At 44.5% G+C, this 18,321-nt stretch overlaps 1 protein-coding gene and 1 pseudogene across 1 annotated transcript in view; both read left to right on the forward strand.

The window, feature by feature from the left end:
- Positions 1-13,875, forward strand: part of ESR2 (estrogen receptor 2) — an 84,066-nt gene extending 70,191 nt beyond the window's left edge. Inside the window, exons 10-11 of the mRNA XM_029952636.1 lie at positions 11,673-11,853; positions 13,601-13,875. Coding sequence (XP_029808496.1) covers positions 11,673-11,853; positions 13,601-13,790 — 371 coding nt within the window. The 3' untranslated portion in view covers positions 13,791-13,875. The remainder of the gene's footprint in view (positions 1-11,672; positions 11,854-13,600) is intronic.
- On the forward strand, positions 2,786-3,925 carry LOC115302700 (annotated as a pseudogene).
- Positions 13,876-18,321: the final 4,446 nt, after the last annotated feature.

Genomic DNA, 18,321 nt, shown 5'->3' on the forward strand with positions numbered 1-18,321 from the left:
GGGTAAATCCCCAGCAAAGCTATTGTTGGGTCATAAGGGAGTTCTATGGATAGTTTTTTGAGGAACCTCCACACTGTTTTCCAGAGTGGCTGCACCAGTTTACTTTCCCAGCAACAGTGTAGGAGGGTGCCCGTCTCTCCACACCCTCACCAGCATCTATAGTCTCTTGATTTGTTCATTTTAGCCACTCTGACTGGCATGAGGTGGTATCTCAGTGTGGTTTTGATTTGTGTTTCCCTGATGATGAGTGATGTTGAGCATCATTTCATGTGCCTGTAGGCCATCTGGATGTTTTCTTTGCAGAAGTGTCTGTTTATGTCTTCTGTCCATTTCTTTACTGGGTTATTTGCTTTTTGGGTGTGGAGTTTGGTGAGTTCCTTGTAGATTTTGGATACTAGTCCTTTATCTGATATGTCATTTGCAACTATCTTTTCCCATTCTGTCGGTTGCCTATTGGTTTAAAAGCAGTACTTTTGATTATGAACTAACTTACAATGAAAATACATTGTAGCAAAATTTGTGGGTTGCAGCTAAAGCCATAGTTTGAGTAAAATAAAAGCAAGGTCTCAAATTAATGACCTTAGCTTCCAGCCTTAAGAAACTAGAAAAAGAAAAGCCAATGAAACTCCAAGTAATCCAAAGAAAACAAATGATAAAGATTAGAGTGGAAATCAATGGCACAGAAAAAAGGAAGGCAATAGATATCAAGGAAATCAAAAGCTGATTTTTTGAGAAGTGATAAGCCTTTAGGCAGACTGATTAGAATAAAGGAAAGAAGACACAAGTGACCAGTATCAGGAGTGAGAGAGGTGACATTACGGGTGACATTGCTATTCTGCAGATATTCAAAAGAATAATCAGGTCATATTATGAACAACCTATGCCAATACATTTGAATACTTAGATGAAATGGAAAAATGCCTTAAAAGACAGAAATTACTCAAGAAGAAATCTAAAAATCCAGAATAGCCATGTATTTCTTAAGGAAATTGAATTTGTAGTTAAAAACTTTCCCACAAAGAAAACTCAAGGCCCAGATGGCTTTTCTGGGAGAATGCTACCAAACATTGAAGGAATAAATAATCCTAGATTTATACATACTTTGTTTTTTTACTTTTTTAACATTAAATTTTTTAAAAATTCCAACCTAGTTAATATACAACATTCTGTCAGTTTTGGGTGTACAACATAGTGACTCAGCAGTTCTGTACATTACATAGTGCTCATCATGACACGTGCACTCCTTAATCCCCATCACCTATTTCACCCATCCCCCCACACCTCCCCAATGGTAACCATCAGTTCTCTATATTTAAGAGTTGTTTCTTAGTTTCTCTCTCCTTTTTCTTTGTTCATTTTTTGTTTCTTTAATTCCATATATAAGTGAAATCTTAGGCTATGCATCTTTCCTGGCTTATTTTGCATAGTATTATATTCTCTAGCTCCACCTGTGTTGTTGCAAATGGCAATATTTCATTCTTTTTTTATGACTAATATTCCATTGTGTGTATGTGTGGGTGTTCTTTATTCATTCATCTTTTGATACATGGGCTGCTTCCATAATTTAGCTATCGTAAATAATGCTGCAATAAACATAAGGGTGCATGCATCCCTTTGAATTCGTATTTTTGTATTCTTTGGGTAAATATTCAGTAGTGCAATGACTGGATCATAGGGTGGTTCTATTTTTAACTTTTTCAAGAACCTTCCTATTGTTTTCTACGGTGGCTGCACCAGATTGCATTCTTACCAACGGTGCACAAGGGTTCCTTTTTCTCTACATCTTGCCAACACCTGTTGTTTCTTGTTGTTAATTTTAACCATTTCGACAGGTGTGAGGTAGTATCTCATTGTAGTTTTGATTTGCATTTGCCTGCTGATAAGTGACGATGAACATCGTTTCACGTGTCTGTTGGGCATCTGTGTGCCTTCTTTGGAAAAATTTCTGCTCATGTCTTCTGCCTGTTTTTAAATCGGATTGTTTGGTTTTTGCTGTTGAGTTGTGTAAGTTCTTTATATAGTTTGGATATTAACCCTTTACTGGGTATGTCGTTTACAAACATCTTCTCTCATTCGGTAAGTTGCCTTTTTAGTTTTGTTAATTATTTCCTTACCTATGCAGAAGGTTTTTATTTTGATGTAGTCCCAAATGTTTATTTTTGCTTTTGTTTCCATTGCTTCAGGTAGCATATCTAGAAGGATATTGCTACAGCCAATGTTAGAAAAATTACTGCCTTTGCTCTCTTCTAGGATTTTAATGATTTCATGTTGCACATTTAGGTCCTTAATCCATTTTGAGTTTATTTTTGTGTATGGTGTAAGAAAATGCTGCCGTTTCATTCTTTTCCATGTAGTTGTCCAGTTTTCCCAACACTGTTAAAGAGACTGTCTTTTTCCCATTGTACATTCATTCCTCCTTTGTCAAAGATTAATTCACCATATAATTGTAGGTTTATTTCTAGGTTTTTATTCTGTTCCATTGATCTATGTGTCTGTTTTTGTGCCAGTACCATACTGTTTTTGATTGCTAATTATTTGTAATGTAACATAAAGTCTGGAATTATGATACCTCCAGTTTTGTTCTTATTTCCAAGATTGCTTTGGCGGGGTGCCTGGGTGGCTTAGTCAGTAAGCATCTGACTTCGGCTCAGGTTGGAAATATAACATGCTATTGATGTAGACAATCCCAAGGGGTCTACAAAATATGGGTTTGTTAAAGTTGTAGAATAAAAGGGCAATATAAGAATCAATTGTGCAGACGAATTCCACACCCGAAAGTGGTCTAATGTTGCACAGTGGAGCAGTCCCTGAGCAGCGCCAGCAGGCATCAGAGTTGGAGGCCATGCCCACAACCTTCCGGGGGAGTGAACATCAGCATATCCTCTACAACCCGCTACAAGATGAGTGGGTGCTGGTGTCAGCTCACCGCATGAAGCGGCCCTGGCAGGGGCAAGTAGAGCCCCCGCTCCCAAAGACAGTTCCCCGCCACGACCCCCACAACCCTCTGTGTCCCGGGCCCACAAGGGCCAATGAAGAGGTGAATCCCTACTATGATGGCACCTTCCTGTTTGACAATGACTTCCCAGCCCTGCAGCCTGATGCCCCCAATCCAGGACCCAGTGATCATCCCCTTTGCCAAGCAGAGGCTGCTCGAGGAGTTTGTAGTGTCATGTGCTTCCACCTGTGGTCGGATGTAATGCTGCCACTCATGTCAGTCCCTGAGGTCTGCACTGTTGTCAATGCATGGGCCCCAGTGACAGAGGAGCTGGGTGCCCAGTACCCTTGGGTGCAGATCTTTGAGAACAAAGGAGCCATGATGGGCTGTTCTAACCCCCACCCCCACTGCCAGGTGTGGGCCAGTAGTTTCCTGCCAGATACTGCCCAGCGTGAGGAGTGATCTCAGCGGGCCTATCAGAGTCAGCATGGAGAGCCCCTGCTAATGGAATATGGCCACCAGGATCTGCTCAGAAAGGAACATCTGGTCTTAACCAGTGAACACTGGTTAGTGCTTGTCCCCTTTTGGGCAGTGTGACCCTCCCAGACACTGCTGCTGCCCTGTCGGCATGTACGGTGCCTGCCTGAGCTGACCTCTGCTGAGCGTGATGAGCTAGCCTCCATCATGAAGAAGCTCTTAACCAAGTAGGACAACCTATTTGAGACATCCTTTCCCTACTCTCTGGGCTGGCACGGTGCTCCCACAGGATCAGAGGCTGTTGCCAGTTGGGCCCACTGTCAGCTACATGCTCATTACTACCCACCACTCCTGCACTCTGCCACCGTCCGGAAATTCATGGTTGGCTATGAAATGCTTGCGCAGGCGCAGAGGGACCTCACCCCTGAGCAGGCTGCCTAGAGACTAAGGATGCTTCCTGAGGTTCATTACCGCCTGGGGCAGAAGGACAGGGAGACAGCAAGCATCGCCTGACCACGCCGACCACAGGGCCTTCTGCTTGAGGAAACCAGGGCCTGTGGTTTGGGAAGATGTGGGACCAATGAGACTAAACTGTTTTTTTTTTTTTTTTTTTTTTTTTTTTGAGAAACAAAGAATCAATTGTATTTCTACATAGTAACAATGAACAAATGATAATGGAAATTAAAATCCATACTATTTATACAGCGTTACAAATTATTAAACTTAGGGATAAATTTGACAACATATGGGACTGAAAACTGAGAGCATTGCTGAGAGAAATTAAGTAAATTGTAAATAAGTGGAGAGATATGTTAATGGCCTAGCAGATGTCAGTCCTCCCCTCAAAATGATCTATAGATTCAGTTTGATTCCAATAAAAATCTCAGCAGGATTTTTTTTGGTGGAAATTGATGAACAGATTCTTAAGTTCATAGGGAAATGTAATGAACCTAGAATAGGCAAAAAAAAAAAAAAACTTTCAAAAAAAACTAAGTTGGAAGACTTATACTGAAGACTTATACTACTGAAGTTCAAGATTTATTCTAAAGCCACAGTAATCAAAACAACATGTTCTGAGATCAGGATAGAACACTGAAAGACAATACAGTCCAGAAACAGACCTATACAACAAGCAATTTTTTTAATGTTTTTTTATTTATTTTTGATAGAGACAGTGCTAGCAGGGGAGGGTCAGAGAGAGAGAGAGAGAAATACAGAATCTGAAGCAGGCTCCAGGCTCTGAGCTAGCTGTCAGCAGAGAGCCCAATGCGGGGCTCGAACCCACGAACTGTGAGATCATGACCTGAGCTGAAGCCACATGCTTAACCGACTGAGCCACGCCGGCGCCCCAACAAGCAATTTTTAACAAAAGTGTCAAAGTAATGGGGAAAGAATGGTCTTGTCATGAGATGGTGCTTGAGCTAAAATAGGCAAATTTTGAATGGATACATCATCAAAGAAGATACAGTGCTGGCAAATAATTATATGAAATCATGCTAAAATTAGTCATCAGGGAAATCTAAATTAAAACACAGTGAGAAACCACTCCATACCCAATAGATTGGCTAAAATTAAAGAGACTGACCATATCAAGGATTGTGAGAATGTGGAACAATGAGAACTCTCACTATGGTACTGGGGAGGATTTAAGTTGGTACAACTAGTTTTATTTATTTATGTAGGTACAGCTAGTCTGAAAACCTGATTGGCATTTTCTTAAATAGTTAAGCGTACACCTACCTACCAGGTTACCCATTCATTCCATTTCTTGGTAGTTACCAAAGAGAGATGAAGGCATATGTTCATACGAAAACTTGTACCCAACTGTTTTTAGCAACTTTATTTGTAAATAGCCCTAAACAGGTAGCAACCCAAATGGCCACCAACAGCTGAAAGGGTAAACAAATGTGATATAACCATAGAGTAGAATACTGCTCAGCAATAAAAAGCGTTGAACTCCTGATAGATACATGCAGCATTATGAATCTTAAAATAATGATGCTGAATGAAAGGAGATAGACAAAAAAGCATACATACTAGAAGACCTCATTTTTATAAAATTCCAGAAAAAGCGAGCTAATCTATAGTAGCAACAGATCTATGGTTGCTGGGGGATGGGATGGGGATTAGGAGAGGTGGAGGGATAGATTACGTAGGGCCACCAGGGAACTTTTGGGGGTGATGAACGTGTTCATTATCTTGATTGTGGATTATGCTTTTAATAGTACGTGTGTGTATATATATACACACATATATATACATATATATATATATATCAGTGTGTCTATATATGCATATATACATATGTATGTATCAACACTAATCAAATTGTGCACGGCAAGTATGTGCAGGTTATTGTTATGTCAGTTATACTTCAACAAATCTGTAAACAATGTAATCAAAACAGAAAAAAGAAAGATGAAGAGGGCGAAGACTGTAGCCTGAGTGGAAAAGACATACTGCCCAGCAGGGACTGTATCCAGTACCACTGGGGATGAGGGTCAGGAGAAGAGAAATGAAGTAGGTTTCTTAAAGTCCAAGGGCTATGGATGTTCTCTGTCCCATGTTGGGAGACCAGAGTCTCTGAGGGCTGCTGCTCGCTGCTGTTCACTTCCCTTGCTGTGCGAGGTTAGCATTGGGCTGCCTGGAGATGGTCTCCTGCGTAAGTGTTGGGTTCAAGTTCGAGTTACATCGTTCAGTCAGGTCTGCACTGGTATCAGCATGCGAGGGGCCAGGTCAGGGTTTGTTAGTAGTCATATGTATGTATATATAGGACTTTTTTTTTTTTTACAGCCAAGACAGTGTTTTTTAACAGAACTATGAGGCATAATTAATATATAATAAACTATACCTATTTATTAAAAATTTTTTTTTAATGTTTTATTTATTTTTGATACAGAGAGAGGCAGAGCATGAGAGGGGGAGGAGCAGAGAGAAAGGAGACACAGAACCGGAAACAGGCTCCAGGCTCCGAGCTAGCTGTAAGCACAGAGCCTGACATGAGCCTCGAACCCACGAACGTGAGATCTGACCTGAGCTGAAGTCGGAGGCTTAATCGACTGAGCCACCCAGGCACCCCAAACTATACTTGTTTAAAGCATACCATTTTAGGGGAGCCTGGGTGGCTTAGTTGGTTGAGTGTCTGACTTCAGCTCAGGTCTGATCTCATGGTTCGTGAGTTCGAGCCCCACATCTGGCTCTATGCTGACAGAGCCCCTGAAACTATCACCACAAATAAGATAGTGAACATATCTATCACACTGAGAAGTTTCCTTGTGCCGCATCATAATTTCTCCCTTCTTCCTTTCCTCCCTTTGTCCAAATCCCATGTAACCCCCAAATATAATTTCTGTCACCATAAAACATAGCCAACATAAAACCTATCACAGATTAGCTTGCATTTTATAAAATTTTATTTAAATGTATTTTAGGGTGATCAACCATTTAGATTTGCCTGAGACTGAGGAGTTTCTTTGGATGCAGGACCCTCAGTCGTGCTAACAGGTGTGTAATGGCATATATTTGTGGTTTCTTTCTTTTTTTTCCTACTAACTAATGATGTGAATTTTTTCATATGCTGCTTTGTGATCTCTGTATCTTCTTTGGGGAAGTATCTGTTGAAAGAGCCCATTTTCCTCTTTCTTTTGAGGTACAGTTGACATACAATATTATATTAGTTTCAAAACATTTTTAAACATTTATTCAGTTTTGAGAGACAGAGCTGTGGATGGGGGAGGGGCAGAGAGGGAGACACAGAATCTGAAACAGGCTCCAGGCTCTGAGCTATCTGTGCAGAGCCCAACATGGGGCTTGAACTCATGAACTATCAAACCTGTGCCAATGTTGGACGCTCAACTGACTAAGCCATCCAGATGCCCCTATATCAGTTTCACATGTAGGTAGTTATGTTTTAAATAGCTGCATACCCTCCTTTTTAATTTATTTATTCATTTTTCTGGGTTATTTATCTCTTCTAATAATGGGTATAATATAGAATGAGTATTAACTTTATTATCCAATTTCAGTTCAGTAAATGTTTCTTTAGTTTCAGGTGTGTGCCAATGACTTCTAAGTAGTAAAAATGTCAAAGTGAACTAGATACATGCTTTTGGTCATGAACAGGGATATGCACTGGAACAGGTGCTAGGCGTGAGCGGCAGGAGAGTATCATCCCTGCTGCAGAGGGACACAGGGAAAGGACGTCACCTCCCTCGGCACATCCGCTCCCGCCACACAACCTAGGATGTGAGGGGCACTTGGGGTTATTCTGTTATTCTCAACCTTTGATGTGGCTTCTGGAACTCAGAGGTCACAGAAAACACTGCATTTAACAGCCTGTTACAGTGTTGGCTGAAGTGTTTTAGAACTCAAAGGTGTCACACCAGTGTTGTAGCTAACGTAACAACATAGCTGAGTTAAGAGCTGTGGGACCAGCCATCTTATCCCCCGGAAACCTGAAGACTGAATGTATTTTCTCCTGGATAGAATCCAAGGGTACTGAACGTAGGACATGGAGTCAGATCAATCTGCAGATAGTCTTTAAAAGTATTTAAAATTAGGAAGAGGTCTATATTTTAAGATTTTTTAATGTTTATTTTTGAGAGAGAGAGTGACAGTGCGAGCAGAGGAGGGGCAGAGAGAGAGGGAGACTCACAAGCAGGCTCCAGGCTCAGAGCCTTCAGCACAGAGCCTAACGCCGGGCTCGGACCCATGAACAGTGAGATCATGACCTGAGCCAAAGTCGGATGCTCAACCGACTGAGCCACCCAGGCGCCCCTGGAAGAGGTCTTTTTATCTATACAGTTTTAAGACTTAAAAAGGATGAAACTTTTTGTTCAATGAAAGAAGTAGAGGGTTAGAACCAGATAAAGCTCTTTGCCATTAAGAAGATGGTGGAGACATCAGCTCACGGAGACATCACTCTGTGTCTCAGGGAGGGCTCCTATGAGGTGGGCAGCTGGGAGGCAGAGGCACAAAAGGATACACAGAAGGATCCTGAAGAGGCTGGATGGGTCCTTTGCCATATTCAAGACTGTGGGAGCAAAGCGCTGTGAACATCAGCCTACTGGCTTCATATCGTGGGCATTTCTTAAACACCAGCCCGTTCTCATGGTGCTGGGGTAGGAGGTGGTGATAAAGGGCTGGGTCATGGCTAGAGGTTCCTTACCTTAAAGCAAATAAGCCAACACCACATATGCCTCCCCAAAGCCAGACATTTTTCCTTTGACTAGTATTCTGGGATTTTTATTAAACACTTCTGATTTATTTGCCTTGGTCAAGGAGAGCTTATATCTTCATCCTTTGAACATAGGATGTGGCAGATCTTGGGGGGCTTCTCCCTGACCCAGTGTGCTGCTGGGAATGTCATCAGGTATGTAGGTTAGTGAGAAGAACACACAGCTGTTCCCAGGTGATAAAGAGGAGACGAGATTATGTCTTTGTTTTTATTTTACTTACTTTGGTATGTGTGGGGCATAGTGCCAAGGTTTTGCCTTTTCTACTGTTTCTTTAGTTTCATGTAAAGTAATTTAATAGTGTTCTAAAATGAATCCAAGCTGATGATTTTACTTTTGGCATGTAGAGGAGATTGATTTTTGTTCCGTGTGTGTTTCGGAGGGGGGTGCGCATCCTAGAGGGGAGGGCTCTGTGTTCCATCCTCTGCCCTGCCAGAGCCTGCTACTTTGCAGTCACTCTGTAAGTGAGTGTTCGGTGAGCCCCAGGTGTGTGAATGCCCACAGTGCAGGCAGGTACTGCTGACCAATGGGCAGCAAAATGGGTATTTTTAAAAAATTTTTCAATGTTCTTAATTTATTTTTGAGAGAGAGACAGCACGAGCAGGGGAGGGTCAGAGAGAGAGAGGGAGGTACAGAATCTGAAGCAGGCTCCAGGCTCTAAGCTGTAAGCACAGAGCTCGACGCGGGGCTTGAACCCACGAACTGCGAAATCATGACCTGAACTGAAGCTGGAGCTTAACTGACTGAGCCACCGGGCGCCCCTGGTTTCCACTTTGAGGCTGTCATGAGTAATGGTGCTATGAACACTGGTATACTTAGCTGAGGATTTAGTTTTATATGTTTACCTTGTCACTTTGGACTGACGTGTACAGGAACACAGTTTTGTCTCCTTTTAGAATCCAAAAACATAGTTTTGACAGCAGAAATCCATGGAGTGCACATCATGTAGAAGAACAGACTGCAGGACAGTCAAAAGAAAGCACTTGTCCATGCAGCTGGGGTTCATTTTAGGGGAAGTAAGCTTAATTTGATTAATAATTTTCTGTGCGTATGCCTAAAATATGCATTAACCTGCATTTTTATCATTTCGATTATGATGGTGTGATTGGCTAACACAGTGTAAAAATCTGAACCTATGTAAATTCAGCCAGTTCTTCCCTCTGTGGGTATTTATTCTGTGCCAGTCCTTGCACTAGGCGGTAAGGATATAATGATAAGCAGATGGGGTCTGTGCTCTCACAGTATCTCTGCCCAGTGTCTCTGAGGGTGGGAGGGTGGCCATGGGCGTGTGTAAGGAAACCCAGGATGCGGGACAACACGGTGCTCTCTGCTTGGGGGTGCACAGGGCACTGTCAGAACCTCAGAGGAGAACCCAGAGTCGACTTAGGGTGGCACAGTAGGGAGGTCAGGGGAGCATCCAAAAGGACGTTCACAACCAGGCTAGGTTCTAAAGGGGGAGTGGATGTGGATCAGCAAGAGAGGGAGGGTGGCAAAGAAAAGAGGGAGAGAGAGCCAGCTCCTAGGCAGAAATTTCAGCATATTCTGTGCGTCACCTGCTCTGGAGTTAAAAGGGTTCAAGGTGAGCTGCGCTGGGAAATGAAGATGAAAAGAGCTGAGCGCAGCCTGGTACTCTTGAAAGCTGCACCAGATAGTTTGGACTTTGGCCCAAGAGCTGGGAAGTCATGAAAGGGAGCCACGTGAGCGGGCCTGCATTTTGGTGGCTGGAGGGGGCACGCTGGGCCAAGGGTGGGGCTTGTTCCCCCTGCAGTGGGAGGGCAGGGCACCTGCTGTGGGGTTCAGTCAGAGTTTTGAGGTTGTGGGGGGATTCAGGAAGAGTCACTGTGGAGAACGAGATGAACTCATGCGTTAGACAAGCAGTTCTGGACTACTGTAGAAAGATGACTATTTTAAGCCTACATCTTCAGACGTTGAGGTAGGATATGCACCAGGGGCGGGGCAAAGCACTGCATTTGCATAATTGTAGGTCAGTATGTCCCTGGCTTCCACTGAGCTGTGTTGAACTGAGCTACTGTAATTGAACTAAAAATGCCAATAAAAAAAGAGAATGGAAAAGGCTCGAATTCCGTGGATGATGGTGAGCCTGTCCTCATTGTCCTCATAGCGCACAATTGACAACTCCCTTGTCGATTCCACAGAGTCACCATTTATTCTTACTTTGAAACAGAAAGCCTGGAAGAGAAGCGAATTATTTCCCTGCTTCTAGGAACGGAGGAATCAGGATTGGTGATGGGGTGTGAGGGCAAGAGGATTTACCTGAGCCATTATTTTGCAGCTACTGGGAGGCCACAGTACCTCAGATCCTAGAGTTAGAGGAGGATTACGCTCAGGGCAGGGGAGGTTGAGGGGAGCAGCCTACCTCTCAGGGTAGCTTTGGGGATCTCAGGAGTCATGTGCCCGCAAGCTGTGCCCAAAGGGGTGCTTGGGCTGGAAGCACTAGGAAACTGGTCTGCGGTCCAAGAACTAGAGATGTTGTTCCTGCCCCAGTAGGGTGCCAGCAGAGGTGTGATGCCAAGGGCCTGGACAGTGGGCCTGCCACGGCTGTCGTCATGCGGCACATTGAGGGCTGGAGGGATGAGGCTACATCGCCATGGTCATTCGTTTATGTTTGTGAAACTCCCCTTAGATGAGGGGGCCTCCTAGGGGCTAAGAGTAGAATTAATCTCACTCTCTGACCGACTCTATGTAGCTGTTGGTGCAGCTGAGAAACACCGTGTAATGGCTTCAGGCCACCAGATAGGTTTACTGCTGGGAAGAGCCACAGTTGTGGGCCAGGTGGCACTTTGCGAGATCAGTTAGTTTGCCTGCATTCAGCCAGGCTTGGCGACAGGGCTGGCTCTTAGGGAAAGGACACCACGGGCAGGTGAAGATGAGGTTTGCAGGTATCAGAAGAGCCCAGATCAGTTTGCTCCCCTTTCTGGAGAATGTAGGCATGCTTAGCTGCTGGATACACGGCTTCCATTCCTTTTCCTCAGAGCAATGACTTGTGGCTGTTATTCTCCGTCCAGGTATGTACCCATTAGCCACAGCAACCCAGGAGGCCGACAGCAGCCGGAAGCTGACTCACTTACTGAACGCTGTGACGGACGCGCTGGTCTGGGTGATTGCCAAGAGCGGGATTCCCTCCCAGCAGCAGCCAGTTCGCCTGGCTAACCTCCTGATGCTCCTTTCTCACGTCAGACACGCCAGGTACAATCCTGGGTGGGGGGGCGGGCGTCGGCTCCACTGAATGTGTGAATGTGTGGGGGTCGGGGGTGGGCATGTGCTCTGAGAAGGGTGAAGAGCTTTGGGAAAGTGTTTGCAAGTTTGAGAGTAATAAGGTACAAGTTTTACCTCTAAAGGAAAAGAACCCCCTAAAACGGAATGGGGGGAAGTGTCCCTGCACCTGTGGCCAAAGATTGGCCTAGTGAGCCCTGAATGGATGTCATGTGCCACCTTACGGGGTATTTATGGCATCCTTCACCTGCCTTTTAGTTGCTGGGGGTTCGGGCTTGTTCATGGAATTCTAAAAAGGCCAGTGTCTCCCCTAACGTGAAGCGGCCTCCCCTCCCTACACCACTACTCTGAGGTCGTTTTCTTTTGGAGGCTAAACTCAGCTCCTCTAGATCAACTCCTGAGGCTAGTGATCTGGGGAGGTACTGAATCAGCAAATATACTGCTCCTGGGGGAAGTGCAGGGTTAGGTTCCTGAGAGGCTCCTGCCACAATCCTTCGATTCACGCATAACCTTGGTGTGCCTGTGTTTTTGTTTAAAGAGTGGTTCTGTTCTTGTGAAGCCTCAGGACATTAAGAATGAGACCAGAGGAAACTGGCGAGGCCAGCAGGCTGAGGAAGGGAGGGCCGTGAGTGGTGTTCAGGGAACAGAAATCGTGTGTGCTGATGCAGGGGACGGTGTAGGATGGCATTTCTGTGCTTGGAAAAAGTACTTGCTATCCAAGGAGGACAAAAGTCTAGGGGCTGTGGAGATGGACAGCATTCACCTCAAGAATGATCACAAGGGAGAGGAAATGAAAACAGCCTGTGCCTTGTTTCCTCTTGAATGATTATTTGTCACACAATCATTTTCAGAACAGATACAATGAGTTCTCATTGTTCACAGATTGCAAAGTTGATTACTTTTACAAATTTATTGGTAACCCCCAAATCCATGCTCAATGGCATTTTTTGGGGTCATTCAAGGACATGCGCAGAGTGGCAAAAAATTTGAATTGCCTACACCGTGCGTTCCCAGCAGAGGTCAGACAAGGTGACACTTGCATTCTTGCTTCGGCACTCATGCTGTAAAGAAATGTCCTTTGCTGGTCTCTTGAGTGCCGTGTTTTTGCATATTTGTGCTTTTCGTGGGGAGATTTCACAGTCTAAGGATGGCCCCCAAGCCCAGTGCTGAAGCATCATCAGTGTCTCTAGGTGCAATGCGGCGGTGATGTGCTTTATGGAGAAAATATGTGTGTTAGATAAGCTTTATTCTTGCAGGAGTTATAGTATCATAGGCTGTGAGTTAAATGTTAATGAAGCAACAAGTTATGTTAAATAAGGTGGCTTTAAACAAAAACACAGGCACACCTAGGTTATGTATGCATCGGATGATGAAAATGTTGTGACCAGAGCCTCTCAGGAACCTAACCTTGTATTGCCCCCAGGAGCAGAGTATTTGCGGATTCAGTGTTGGTGGCACCTATACAGAACGTAACTGCTGTGAACCGTGAGAGCTGGACTCTGCCTGGTTCTGCCAGGACACAGTGGGTGGCTGACGGGACGCTGAGGTCCTTGCCCTTAAATGTAGATGATTGGAAGGGCCGGATGGAAGGACCCTACGCAGCACAAATGACTAGGGGAAGTTTACGGGGTGTGGGGTGGGCCGCCTTTGCTGGGGAAGATTTTGAAGTTCCCATGGGTGCCTCGCGGGAAAGACTCTCAGCATCTCTTCGTCCCCACAGTAACAAGGGCATGGAACACCTGCTCAACATGAAGTGCAGAAACGTGGTCCCAGTCTACGACCTGCTGCTGGAGATGCTGAATGCCCACACGCTTCGCGGGCACAAGTCCGTGGTCACAGGGTCCCAGTGCAGCCCAGCAGAGGAGAGGAAGAACAAGGAGGGCTCCCAGAACCCCCAGTCTCCTCAGTGACGCCCATCCTGAGGCGAACAGGCCGCAGAGGAGCTTGGAGGCTGAAGTGCGAACCCCAAATACAAACTGGGAGCTCCATCTGGAAGTGGGCAGGCTTCGTCATCTTTCTCCTTCGTGGTCCCTCACGGGGTCACGGCAGGCTCAGCCGTCTGCCGTCCTTCACCCGCCCTGCCCACCTCCCAGGAGTCAGGGTGAGAAAGCCAGGGTCATGTATGAGTGCAGGGTTTACATCTTGCTTGGCCTCAAAGGATCTCAGTGTGGTCCCTTTCTTACTTTCCATCTCCCCTCTGCTCCCCTGGGAAACATCCTGAAGGTTTTGGAATGAATGGTGGAAATCCGATGTGGAAGGCTTATAAGATAGGGGAGAGAATGTGGCACTTTTAAGAAGTGGACTAACCTTAAAAAATTTTTTTAATGTTTATTTTTGAGGGAGACAGAGACAGAGTGAGAGCAGGAGAGGGGCAGAGAGAGAGGGAGACACAAAATCTGAAGCAGGCTCCAGGCTCTGAGCTGAGAGCACAGAGCCCAACTCGGGGCTCAAACTCACAAACCATGAGATCATGACATGAGCCGAAGTTGGACGCTTAACCAACTGAGCCACCCAGGTGCCCCAAAAAGTGGACTAACCTTTATTGTGCCACCTAACCTGCCCTTAGATAGGCCTTGGTTTGTGCTCACTTCTGGGCCACTTGATTGTAGGATTGAAAACCATGACCGTGAATGAACTGGTTCCACACACCTACCTCACGCATCTGTGAGGACTGAGGTCACTTATCTCTTTTACTGTCGAAGGCCAGAGGGATTGTGATCTGGGGAGCCGGTGGTTAGGCTTGGGAGCTTGGGAGTGAGCCATGTTCTTCCCCCCCAGACCTTGCTGCCATCTTCATAGAATTTCATTCCTCCTGATTTGCATGCATAGAGCCTGCTAATTATTTGGGTGTGTGTGTGTGTGTGTGTGTGTGTGTGTGTGTGTGTGTGTGTGTCTGTGTCTGTGTGTCTGTGATCACTTTCATGGAGGATTGTGGAGATCTCAATCTTTCTGCCCCTGGACTTTTCCTTCCTTCGAACTCTCTTGTCCCAAGGTGCCTGGTGTGTGCTGGAGGGAAGCCCCGGTTTGTAGGAGTGAGTTTGGGTCATAGCCACAGTGCCTCCCTGGGGCGGCCACAAGTGCCACATCGGTCATCCATAGACAGGAGCATGTCAGGCTGTGTGTGTGTGTGCAGGGCACGCTGTTCTGTGGACAGATGAATGGCTACAGACATATTGGTGTGTCAGGTTCAGGGCCAGCCTGTTTAGATTTGGTGAGCATATCACCTGAACAAAGACCTGGGTTGCAAACTCTACTTAAAAAAGTGTATATATATATATTAAGGGATAATTATTTATAGCAAGAATTCTTTTACATCCTAGGGCTCTTTTAAACTATTTTCTTATCAGAACATTTATATGGAGAGCTGGGGGAAATAGAAACCTCATAAACTACTAGTTCCTATTGCAAGTGGAATGGAAATAGGACAAGGTGATAAGGCACCTCTGAAATTACAATTTTAGCTCACTTTTTAGTAATTGAAATCTTCTGGAACATAGTGAATGTGTAAAATGAGTTACATCCATACCTTGGAAGTGAGCAGTTAAACCATCCTGTTTGACTTTTTTGATGATGTTTTAAAAAATTACCTTGTGATAAGAGATTAAACTCATTCTCTTCTTGAAAATAGGTTTACTTTGGCTAGCACATTCTGTATTTACTAAATCATTATTAGGAAGATTAAATTCAAGGTTGTAATGGTTGGTTTCTGCTAGGGAGTCCTTGACTAATTCTTAATTTTGATACTGGTGCAATTTTACTAAAATTTGAGCAGAGGTGTTTCTGAAACACCCGGACACAAACCTAGAGAACACGCTGCGGTCTGTAATGTGAGGTGGTCTGAAGTGATTTCTAGTGGCTCAGTGTCACGACCTCGGTGAGATTCAGTACAGCTCACATGAGCTGCCTTTCACAGGAACTGGGGAACCAGGGTCATGGAGAAGGTCCGTTTTCCTTCTTTTTGGCCTAGAACCCCGCACGACGAGCAGAAGATACCAGGCTGGAGAAACGGGAAGTGGGAGGCAAAGGAGGCAGTCTTGAACAAGTATTTGCTGATGAAGTTCTCTCTCTCTCTCTTTTCATGTTTATTTTGAGAGAGAGAGAGTGAGAGCGAGAGTGCAAGCTGAGAGAGGGAGACAGGGGATCTGAAGCAGGCTCCCTGCTGTCAGCACAGAGCTCCATGCAGGACTTGAACTCACAAAACAGTGAGATCATGACGTGAGCTGAAGCCAGATGCTTAACTGAAAGAGCCACCCAGGTGCCCCTGCTGATGAAATTTTCTTAATTGTACTTACAAAAGAGACTACCGGGTTCAAAAACAAAAATAAAACAGAGTGAGGTCCATGCCACTGCTGCAGTAGCATGCACTGATGTTTTTTAGGTTGGATTTTGCTGCCCAAGGTAGAAACCAGATTGGTCTCAGGTGTCTAAGCACCTTCCCGTGCTCAATCCTGTGCCAGCCTGGGTGGTGCATGCCAGCGCCCACTGCGCATGCCCTCGTTATTCCCACGGGCTTCTTGAGGCTGTTTCTTCACTGCATTTAGAGTCAGCCCATGAGGGGGATGTGTCACTATTGGTCATTTCTCCTTGGCCATGGGGGGTGTGCTGCTGGTACAAATTAGTCCGGCCTGAGGGCTTCCTTGATGCAAGGCTGGCTTTTAGAACTGGGATTTGGGCCACGTAGGCAGTTGATACACCATGGTCTAGACTTGAAAGTTGTTCTTTGTTTTGTTTAGAATATTTTAAGGCCCTTTCCTCCTCTGCAGATGGAGTGTTTTGAATCTCTGTGCCCATCTGCTCCAAACGTGTCCTCTAAAGATGACAGCAGTGTTTTTGGTAAATCCTCAGTCTTCATTTTAAATATTAGTAATTTCTCTTGAATATGCTTTCTTTTAAATAGTGCTTTCTTCTTTGGGGGGTATCCACACCCCCTCAAAGTGATCTATGGACAACTTAAAATTCTGCCACAGCTACGCCAGGATTTTGTTGTTTTCAAGATCAGTTTTCAAAAGGAATTAACTCGGGGAAATAGACCTGATAAATGTAAACAGGAATTAATCTGAGGATCGGAGGGGATTAAAAAAAACCAAAAAACCACCCACTACATCTTATGTATTACCGAAAAGTGATCTTAGCTTTGCCTCACGCTCGTGTGGCAAGATTCATTTCTTCCATTTTGATCTGCAAATTATTGTGTAACATGAGAAACTTATTTGTGGGAGACGAATGCAATTCGGGCTTAATTCCAAAAATGCGAGTGTCTCATATGGGATCATATGGACAAACCTTATTGAAATAATTAACATGGAATATTCTTAACACACGGAACATTAGAACAGAGCGTTCACTCTGATTCCTGGGAGGGAACTGGCAATCCGAGAGAGGACCGTGTGGGCGTGCTTGGGGCTGCACAGCAAGTGTGCACACATTGTCCTCTGTCCCCACCCCTCCCCCCAGCACCTCTGTGTGGCCTCAGGCCTGTCACAGTCGCACTGTCCACTGGGACCAGTTAGACAATTCGACCCTAACACCATTTTGAAGAAATTTTTTCTTAAACACTTGAGGTGAGAACAGAAGATTGTCAGCCTAATCACAGATCTAGAAGGTCTTAACTGTATTAAAAACAAAACAAGGCAAATCAACCAAAGTTGCAGTGAAATAATCTTTATCTGATTATTTCACCTGCCCACTCAGCTGGAAGGGCAACTATTCTAGATTTCAGTAAAAAGAACTGAGTTACCAGTTCTTGGCAGAGCGACTTATAGAATCATGTAAGTAAGCTAGGTTGAAGCAGATCTAGAATATTCTAGCATGTGAAAAGTTTGGTTTTTATTTCAATCAGTTAAGGAGCTTGCAAATATGGATACTTTTCCAAATTCAAGGTGCATTCAGTATCTAGGTCTATTTTGAAACAAAACATATTTAATAAGATTTGACCCATTTCTTTAAGCTGCTGACAGCCTTTTAGAAAACATAACAAAGGTTATGTGAAGGGAATTATAAAAATTCATCATTTAGTACCTAAAAATGGTATTTGTGGAACCCGTACGGTGTGCCAGGCACAGTTCTCAATGCCTCATACTTTTGTATTTACGCCTCATAATAATTCCTGTTATACTGATTTTCTTGCTCTGGAAAATAGAGGGTAGAAGCAAACTTGCTCAAGGTTGCACAGGGCGGTGAGTTGACAGAGCCAAACACAGGTAAGGGTATAAAGCTTAAAGTATTTATGCAATTGAGTTAAAAACAAAACACAAAGAAAATCCCAAAACACTAAAGAAATATTTTTAGACTGCAGAATCCATTCATCAGCTGCAATCTGACACGCATGCCTGCTCTGGTTTAAGCGGGGGCCTTCCCAGTTTCCATAATACTAGCTTGCAAACTTGACACAGAGGAGGAGTCTCATCTTTGATCCATGCATAAAGCCCAGAGGGGTAAACT

The sequence above is a fragment of the Suricata suricatta genome, chromosome 9 (assembly GCF_006229205.1).
Source record: "Suricata suricatta isolate VVHF042 chromosome 9, meerkat_22Aug2017_6uvM2_HiC, whole genome shotgun sequence".
Taxonomy (NCBI): Eukaryota; Metazoa; Chordata; class Mammalia; order Carnivora; family Herpestidae; genus Suricata; species Suricata suricatta.